Here is a 10,091-nt window from a genome sequence, read left to right as displayed (position 1 = left end):
TTTCTTGGTAAGGGCATAGAGATGTCCAAACATGCATATGTGTAGTCATATGATGATTATACCGAACAACCCTTCCTCGGACTTTCCAAGTGGTTATCATTCATCGAGATGATAAGTCGGTGGTTATGATTGTACACCATTAGTCTTTACGACCCGGGATAATACTGAGGCTCTATATGCTAGGGCTGTGCTTTGACTCGTTTACCGGCTCCAGGAGAGTCATTAGGTGGCGAGGTTGGGTACAGTTGCAACACATATAGGAGCCAGTGCATTGTAGTCGGGGATTCACCGTTCACCTGTGGGTGTGGATATCCTATATGATCTGATTAAATTATAGTGCGTGGAATCTCTAGCCAGAGTATGAGATGTACGTAAGAGAAGGAGTTCTCCAACCGTACATGCGATGCCACTATTTATAGTTATCATATAGTTATCGAATTAATATGCAACCTTCGGTGAATCAATGGTTGCAGATTCGATCGGGATATATGAGATGAAGGGACCGTACTGTATGCTAATCATAATCTACTGGTTCTTGCAGGCACTATCAGTGATACCTAGGGAATCATGGGGCGATGCTACTAGACGCTCTTACCATGGTTCGATGGTTTAATCAGAAATATGATTTCTGACATTCTCATGATCAATTGTTGATATATAGAATGGGGCAAATAAGGGTAAGCCCGCATAAAGGATTATGTCCTGAATCACAATGAGTTGTGAACTCATGGCTAGCTGTATCCCTGAACCACTGAGGTCACATAAGCACTGGATCGTTTGTTCCTATTGAGAGAATAAATTCAAGGAGTTGAATTTATATTATGATATAGTAAATTCAAGGAGTTGAATTTATGATAATTAAATTTTGAGAAAATAAATTCAAGGAGTTGAATTTATGAGATAGTAAATTCAAGAAGTTGAATTTATGAATTTATAAAATTTGGGAGAATAAATTCAAGGAGTTGAATTTATGAAATCTGAGAATTTAATTTATTAAACTCAAAAATTGGGTTTATTAAATATTAAATTTTAGAAGTGATAAAATTCAAGAAGTTGAATTTATAATTTAAATAATAAATTCTAATGTTGAATTTATTATCGATTTAATTTATTAAGCTCAAAAGTTGAGTTTATTAAATATTAAATTAAAATTGGTAGGAAGTATATTTAATGGACTTGTAGGAGTACAAGTCCAATATACTAAATAATTAAAGTTCTTAATGAAATTTGATTAATTAATTAAACTAGTTGGACTAGCCCAATTAATTAACAAAGCTCATTAATGTTAATTATGTGAATTAGGTCATGGCTTAATTATAAAAGGTAATAATCAAGCCATAACCCTAGCCTCCATTATAGTGATTTTCGAAAAATCACTCCCCTCCTCCTCTCCAAATTTCGGCCACTTCTCTTTGGAAAAATGTTTGAGCCGTCTCTCATACTTTGATCTACAACGTTAAAAATTCTTCCAAATTTTCTAGTGCAATTTGGAAGAGGATCAAATCTTCTAGTCATGGACCTGATCAGAAGAATAAAGAAAGGATTTTGAAGATCGTTCATAGGAATTCATCAAGAGCTAGATCCGCCTATACCGGATCAGTTGGAGCCAAGTGATTTAATTCACCAAAGGTATAAAATTCTAACGCTCTATGAATGTTTATTCATAAAACCATACGAGTGCTCAAATATAGCCCGAGATTATATCATTTTAATACGAGATTATTGATTTATAAATTGCTGTGATTATGAAAGGACCACTCCGAGAAAGACTTGTGAAAGAATTGGGAAAAACATGTGATTGTGTATATGGAATCCAGCAGACCTTGAGCACATGCGGGGAGATGAGGCGCGCATATGCGCGAGCAGCCAATGCCGAGGCAGAAGACCTCGCGCATATGCGTGAGAAGAGGCGCGCATATGCGCGAGCAGGTGAAAAATTAAGCGCTGAGACAGTAGATCTCGCGCATATGCGCGGGCAGAAGAATTTTCTATGCGCCGAGACAGTAGGTCTCGAGCATATGCGCCGGTGTTGGACGCACATATGCGCGAGACGTGCTGAATGATCAAGGAGCCACATTTCTTGCTATTCATGTTGATAGGTAAACTTATCCTTTCCAGTTCAGAATTACAACAAGAAAACCGAAAGCTCCATGAAAGTTCTTGAGTTTCTTCCTTAGATTTTAGAAAGTTGATTGTGCAAGATCTGGCCGTCCGATTTTTAATCCAAGCATAGTTCCGTGCTTCTCTTGTCAATAGCTTCAAAAAGATGTAAGTTGTATTACTTTCCTGTATGGTTCGAAAATTTGATATTGGATAAATCCTACTTTGATTGATATTATGTGTTCCTGAGATTATGATAAGCCTATAATCGAAACTGGATCGAAGAACGGACACCGTATGCAATTGTTATCATTTTCTAGCTTATATGTGATCGAGACTATGCAGATTTTGAGAGTTCTAGCTTGTATTTGTTATTGGTTATGAGTTGTGATTGGTATCTATTGATATTGAGTTGCCGGATATATCGAGATTGCGCTGTTATGCCATCGAAACATAATTAGATTGAGATTGATCAAATCAAGTCTTGCCTTGAGTTGTAAATGATATTGTAATTCTCGAATGTCATTCCAGATTTGGTATTGAAGGCTTCGAAGAACGAACAACGCCAGATTGAGATTTGATTCAACCAAGAACTACGAAAAAAAAGGTATAAATCAATGTTAAACCGAGAGAGATAACTCGAGTAAGAGATAGCTTGAGTTTCCCAAAACCACATACTATATTGTTATTGCTCTGATGTGTTTGCAATTCTTGAGATTAATATGCTTAGTCTATTGAGTTATAGCAAAGCATGCATTTGAGTCTTGGGCAGAGGTGCCAAGTCACTAGACGTTTGGTTTATATCGATGTGCTTAGGAGAAGATCGAATCATATTGTAGAGGTTCGATATAGTGGGCCAAAGTCTGGGAATAAGAACGTACCACCACCTAGCTGGGAAGAGTAGGTGGGAGACTTGTTACGTTCTTATTCAAACCGGGATGTGTAGATAAGAGTCGAGTCAAAGAATAAGAGTTAAAGAGTTTGATTTACAGTTTTGTATCGATTTATGCTTTCGTAGATTGCGATGCATATTGTGTTATAAATGTTATATGCTTTTGTATGTGATTATATGAAATGCATGTATACATTGTTTATACTGAGAAATATGTTTCTCACCGGAGTTATCCGGCTGTTGTTGTGTTTGTATGTGTGCATGACAACAGGTGTGACAGGATCAGGGTCGAGAATAGCATGATAGATCGAGATTAGAGTGGTGATCCGGGCTTAGAAGTAGAGCTGTTGTTCAACACATGACATGTAATTGATGAACACTAGTTTGTTATGACTTTATTTTGTACAAGACTTGTACTTTTGATCATGTTGTAGTTATTGCACTTGATCTTGTAATTAAATAAGATGAAGCATAACTTGTTGTAGTATTTTGTACACTTGCTTATGAGATGTTCAACTTTAAAAAAAAAAAAATTTCGACCTAGTTTATGTAATTGATCCATTTTATCCCAAAGATGATTGAAAAGATTGAGTTAGCGTCCGGGTTCCCACACACATATATTTTGATTGTCAAAATAAATTAAAAGTTTTAAACTTCCGTTGCGTTTTGGGCACGAAAAAACCGATATCCAACAGATTTTACGTTATAATATTTTTCCCATGGACTCTCTTTAGTTTGGTGCCATACCTTTGGGTTTCTTGGCAACAAGTCCATCGTAATCGATAAAAAAAAAAAACCAGGAGAATCCAAGTCGAACAAAAACATACGAACCTTAAAAAATGTGTAGCAATGGCGTCGAGAAACTCGGCGGGAGTATGAATCAACTGAGAGTCAAAGCTCAATCATCATGTGAAGGGTCTGGTGGCGTCAAAGTCACCTCCTTTTCTCAAGTGTCCGACGATGTTACCTTCCACTTTCAAATTATTGGTCTTCAAAAACAGGTTTTGTTAAAAATCTTGATCCTACGTTTCTTTTATGATTTCGAGCTGGATTTACCTGGATTGGATACGTTTCTTGTTGTTTTCGTTTCGTTTTTTCGAATTTGTGTTGATGCTGTTGTTTATTTCTTTCGAACTTTCGCGTGTTGTTCCTGATTTTTTCCTCGGTATTTTTATGGTTTTTTCTTTGTTTGATTGTGTGTTTTGTGATTGTATTTCTGCTAATTTCTTGGAATTGGAACTTTACTTTTCAAGTTCTAATTTTTTAGCTGCGATGCCAAATGAAAATCATAATGGTTTATTGCTAATTCATGGTATACCCAGATAAAGTTGTGATTCTTGAAAGTGAATTAGGAAAAACAAAAAGAAGAAGAAGAATTTCAAACTGTCGTATACAAATGTTTGTGACTTGGAGAAAAATCTATCTATTGCTTTTGAAGTGCGCAAAAATGACCCCTTAGTTCTACCTGCTCTATAGATTTATGCGTGGATTGGTTGCAATTCTTCAAAGTTTGGGCATCTATATGCGGCTGCACCTACACGACAGGTCAAGTATACTCTTTCTATTGTTTGCAGATAATGCTTTCTTTCCTTTGGTTAGTTATTTTTATTGCAGTTCTGTTAAGAGTATCATATCGTCCGATCGTAATATAGCACATGATTTTAAGATTGCAAATGAGGAATGAATCGTTTTTATCGTATAGTTAATAAAGTTGTTGAATGCAGTCAGCGTTTTTAAGTGTTGGACTAGTTGACCATCGATCATTTTTTGCATCTTTTTTTTTTTTTTCCTGTTTGTGATCATGAACAGAGTGATACAATCGGTGTGACCTGTGTAATTGGAGGGACTAGTGATAACACTGGATCTGGCATCGCACGTCGATTAGGTATAGTTAGATTAACGTTATTTTACTTCGTTTTCCTCTGGGTATTTTGTCTAATGTATGACTTGACGCTCAGTTCTAAAGACTGGTCTCAATATCGTCCTTGCTTGTAATCTTCCAAAGAATAGCCCGATGCTTGAGGTTAGATACCTCTCTTACTCTTAACCCTCCCCAATTTATATTAGTCTAGCAAATTTTTCTTTCTAACGGTCTTTAGTTTACTATATGACTATTTTCAAAGTTGTTCGTACTTGGTTGATCTCATTGCTGGTCCTTCTGCCTTTGTCATAATTGTTTCTCTTGTCTTCTGTAATGGGGTGTTAAGGCAAAAGCTGAGAAAATCTTGATGCAAAAGCTAATAAGCCTGGGTTACACAAATCCAAAAACCTAATGGACCATCTTCATCTAGGAAGGGCATATTCAGAGTATAACGATTGGCTTTGTTTTCCTGGCATCTGTATCTCTATTAGCATGTGTTTTTAACAGTTGGTATATGTTACATTTTCTTTGCAACACTTTGTCATGAAGACAGTCGATCATTGTGCCGTTTAGTTATTTTTGTACCTATGATTGAACTATATATAATGGTCTTCAACTCTTTACAACATGAACTATATATAATGGTTTTCAACTCTTTACAAAATGTTTTGAGAATAAGCACTGTTGAAGTTCAACTAGCGATGGTATTTTTGTGGAGCATTAGCAACCACATGGCGATTGACATACCTCCGCATCTATTAGGCAGATGTTTTCCATTAGCAACCTGTAAACCTTTACTTCACTGATTGAAATAACCACGAGAGTCGGAAGATGAGTCAGCTATCCATATATTGTGTTTGATACGCTGAAGGAGCGTGAAGCTAAACCAATGCTTAGTTGCAGGATAAAGGCGAAAGGGTTTAACTTCGGTCATCACGGTCATGATCATCAGTTTATCTTGCAGGATAAAGCCTTCACACGTTGATGTTGTATGTGTAATTTTTCTATGGCATTATTCTTTGGAGTAGCCAAGTAGTGTTGTCGCAATCACTATGAAGCCTTAAAGAGAAGTATGCTCGAAAGATGTCTTCTTAAGATGAAGTTTAACTCCATTAAACTGAATTTTAAAAATCATACATCATAAAAAGATAAGATGGAGATATATCCAGGTCACAAGAACCCGAAACTTTTCTTAAAATTAAAACGGTTAAAATGAGCTAAACCTCATCACTAAATAGGTGGGTTGGGTTGGATAATTTCCAACCTACACAAACGAGCGCCCACTCACTTAGCTAAATGGTGGGTGGGTTGTGGACTAGTCCGTCTAATAAAACTAAAAACTGGCTGCCAACCTGTCGCCCACCAAATATGAGGTTCTGAGCTAGTCCGTCCCGCTGGCCCGTTGGCTCTATTTATAAATTCAAATCTCATCGAGTGTTTATTGTAAATAAAATATCAGCTAGTTGCTTTTTGATGCAACTCCCGTCAAATAATAACTTCTTATCAACTGATATCATGTTTAATTATTAGATGTTGAATAGGTCTTTTTTGGAGGAATTCATTGCACACCATTATCATCTTTCATGAATTGTTGAATTTCATGTGCATTATCATAGGTCTCAAGCCTTTGTTTCATTCACTCGAGTTGACACTATTCCTTTGCGTAATGAAAGTTCACATATTAAAACTGCATAATTCAGTGGTTCAATCGTACACGGTACAGCAACAAATATACAGAACAAATAAACATACAAATTCTACTTTTTCTTTAGTATTTCAACTGCACAAGAAACGAATCTATTTAGGCACACACACCCACACACACAAAACAAACATCTGATTATTCGCGACCTACCCTATTTCGGTATTTTCTTGGACAAGGAGTACACAGAGAGCAAAACAAGCAACACGAGCACGATGGATCCGAACAAGGATACGGCGATAGAAGCTCCGACGTGTCTGCAGAACTTTCCATATTTGTCGCACACTTTCATCCAAAAAACATGGGAATCGCCCTTCAAACCAATGTAAGCAACTCCACCGGCAGCACCAGTTGCTGAAGCCAAAATTCCTAGCAGCAGCTGCAAACACAAACATTGTCACTTCTGCTGCGTTCATTATTTCCTCAATTCTTTTAGGTAGATTCTTTTTGATAACTAATGCCCTGACTCCAGTGGCCCGTATAAGCCAAACTCGACACAATGATAAACTATCTTGTATCCATACTCGCCCTAATAGAATTTACCTCTCAAATTCCTGAGTATATCGATTGTAACATCTTATGAACTTTTCGAACTTAAGAGAAGCTCTACGTATGACAGACGGGTGTTGTGACAAAACTTACCACATCCAGTATGACAAAATGAGACAGCGCCTTTGTGAAGCAGCCAGGCTTGAGTAGAGAGTAGAAGGACAATAGCGTCGAGATAATGGCGTAAAAGCCTGTAACTGAGAGTGCTGCTACTAAGTATCTGCACAGAGTTCAACATCTCTAATTTTAGTTTTGAAGTAATTTTAAAATTACTCCATGTCTACGGACACCAAGTTTTCAGAAGCTTGGAGCCAGATTTCGAGATCCAACTGTAACAAACTTTGTCTCCAATAAAAAAAATCCATAATTTTTACATATTTTTTAGTTTTTTTTTTTTTGAGTGAGAATATATTATATTTACATATATTTATACGTACTCCTTGAATGCCAATCAATCGAAGGGTCCCCATTGAAGAAAAAATTCTTGAATAGAAAGTTTGAGTAATTCCAAAGTTTATTTGCGATATTTTTGGGTGCTCGTGTCTTTTCATTTCAGGTGATGGGAATATTTTGTAATGGAATAAAGTTTATATTTAGGAAAAAATTTGATTTAATTATGATTATTATTATATTAAAAATTTATTTTTTAATTACCATAAATTAAACTAGTCAAGCTTGATTGAGTAGTAATGAAATAAATAGAATGAAAATTCAGCTTACAAATAATTTTAAATTCAGAAAATTAAATATATAAGATTCGGACTCAAATCAGGAATTAAACTGCATAAGCTTGTACTTTAATCAAGTCATAATGGGCTAGTAAAGCATATTTATTTGGAAAAGATTGAATAAGTGGCAGCCACCAAGGAAATTTGTCAAAGATTTAATAAATCTTTGGTGGGAATATACCTTTTCTGCACAGTAACTAAATAAATTATTGCAGATTTTCCTTTCTTTAAACGTTTTCCCGGTAAATTGAAATTTGTGCCAACACTTGATTATTCCGAGTTCGAGAATATATAACACATTTTCTTTTGATTTTAAAAATATATAAAAAATATGGCAAATATAATATTTCAAAGTCATAATAACGTAATTTTATTTAAATTTTTATATTAACAAAATCTAATCGTACAGTTTATACTTTACACACTAGTTTGCACATACTACAAGTACCTAAGAATCAGATTCAACTCCATAAATTTTTTTTTTTGTAGTTGGGTGAAGGGTTTGTTATAGGTATATCTTGAACTTGAAACCTCGTCTTAAACTTGAGATCTTAGTGTCGATTAAGCTACAATCCATCCGCATGCCATGCAGATTTAGATGAAATATAACTTACATAAGAGCTGGTGAGTGGTTGAATTTGGCAACCCTCGTAAACGGTATTGGAAATTGAGGGAAACATCAATCTCTTCGTTTGCTTGCTAGTGACGAGCAACACAACAGCCACAAGCGCCGAAGCAAACAACAATAACCTCAACACAACCTCAACCAAGGCAAAGTACTTGGTAGCCACAGCATCTGCCGAGGTTTTCGCCTCCGATGGTGGTGGTTCCACCTTTTCGGACACTAGCACCACCTTTTCTGTCGTCTCTGTGGTTGCCATGGAATATCTGTGTTTCTTGTTCTTAATGATTTATTTCAGACAAACTTTTGTTGGATGACAAAAGTTTAAGTGTGAAAGATGTTATGTTTATTGGATAAGAATATGTGTGGTATTATATAGAAAGGGGTGTGTTTAATTGGTTGGAGTTTCCCATACGGCAAGCAGCAAGTTGATATACCGGACTGAAAGATTGTTATAACTTTACTAAAAGTTACGTCAAGTGTTCATAGTGTAATTCTAATCTTTTAAGTTATACAACAAATCCAAACGTCACATCTCTATTAATATTTTCCTGGACTTGAATTTTTTTAATCTTAATTTCCTTTTAATTCAGATCATAGCCATTTGGGAATTTGCAAGGGTCTGTATATGTATATATATATATATATATATATCAGTAGTTTAGAACAATTTTCTGTATTTAGTCTTCATTTCTTACACACAAAAACTCTGTTCACTCTCCAGCAATCTGATCTGTTTTCGTGCAACTTGCAATCATACCACAATCGCTGTAATTTGGAGAGGTTTCCTGAACATGAACCATTCGTAGACATAACATAATCGTTGCATTTTGGCTTATAATCTTTGGCATCAACATTTTAACTTCAAAACATACAAAAACATCCTGTATAAATCATCAAGCAACCACGTCTCGGTTTAGTTTATTTCCAAATCGCTGTTATTCATTTCCTACCGTAGAGTCTGCTAAACCTGTAAGTTGTTGAGGTTGACGCTAAGAAGAATGCTCAGTTTTATGGCTGTCGGTCTTGGGGCGTGACAGTAACTGGAATTTTATCATAATCTTATTGAGCACATTAATGAATGTGTGAATCAAGCCTGATATTCCTTGTCTCGATCACATATTAAATAGTTTCCTCAAATTTTGTCCGATTATTTGAAATTCACACATTAAAAATGCACAATCCAGTAGTTGAAGTTCAAGCAAGTACATGATACGTCAACAAATATACATAACAAATAAATTAAACATACAGATTCTAGTTCTTTCATCCCTTCACTCCACAAGAAACACATCTAAATATGACACACTGACACACACATGTTCGATTATTCGCGACCCTATTCTGTATTTCTTGGACAAGGTGTAGACTGAGAGCAAAACAAGCAATCACAAGTACGATGGATACCAAACAAGGAGAGAGCCCAGAAGCTCCAAAGCGCCTGCAGAGCTTATCATATATGTTGCACACTTTCATCCAGCAGCATGGGAGTTGCCCTTCAAACCTATGTAAGCGACTGCACCGGCCGCTCCAGTTGCTGAAGCCACAATTCCTAACAGCAGCTGCAAACAAAACATCGTCGCATTTGGTGCAATTCATTTCCACAATATTTGAACATCTCATCAAGAAAATACTAG

General features: G+C 35.9%; 2 protein-coding genes across 3 annotated transcripts; one reads left to right on the top strand and one right to left on the bottom strand.

Annotated features, from left to right (window-relative positions):
• The first annotated feature begins 3,757 nt into the window (after positions 1 to 3,757).
• On the top strand, positions 3,758 to 8,511 carry LOC142554949 (uncharacterized). 2 transcript variants are annotated; one of them, XM_075665556.1, is made up of 5 exons: positions 3,758 to 3,993; positions 4,469 to 4,537; positions 4,802 to 4,877; positions 4,951 to 5,015; positions 8,425 to 8,511. In XM_075665556.1, exons 1-5 carry the CDS (start codon positions 3,832 to 3,834, stop codon positions 8,428 to 8,430), a joined length of 378 nt encoding a protein of 125 aa, XP_075521671.1. In that variant the 5' UTR covers positions 3,758 to 3,831; the 3' UTR covers positions 8,431 to 8,511. The 2 variants fall into 2 exon arrangements, with proteins under 2 accessions (XP_075521671.1, XP_075521669.1); XM_075665554.1 differs by lacking the exon at positions 8,425 to 8,511 and adding an exon at positions 5,200 to 5,599 and having other exon boundaries at positions 3,759 to 3,993.
• On the bottom strand, positions 6,512 to 8,831 carry LOC142554946 (CASP-like protein 1). Its single transcript, XM_075665551.1, is given in 4 exon segments — positions 6,512 to 6,934; positions 7,198 to 7,324; positions 8,447 to 8,509; positions 8,511 to 8,831. Coding segments are annotated over 4 exon segments (618 nt in total). The 5' UTR covers positions 8,714 to 8,831; the 3' UTR covers positions 6,512 to 6,709.
• Positions 8,832 to 10,091: the final 1,260 nt, after the last annotated feature.

Source organism: Primulina tabacum, chromosome 9, assembly GCF_025594145.1.
Source record: "Primulina tabacum isolate GXHZ01 chromosome 9, ASM2559414v2, whole genome shotgun sequence".
NCBI classification, from domain to species: Eukaryota; Viridiplantae; Streptophyta; class Magnoliopsida; order Lamiales; family Gesneriaceae; genus Primulina; species Primulina tabacum.
The sequence above is the reverse complement of the archived record's forward strand: the minus strand, read 5'-3'. Positions and strand labels throughout refer to the sequence as shown.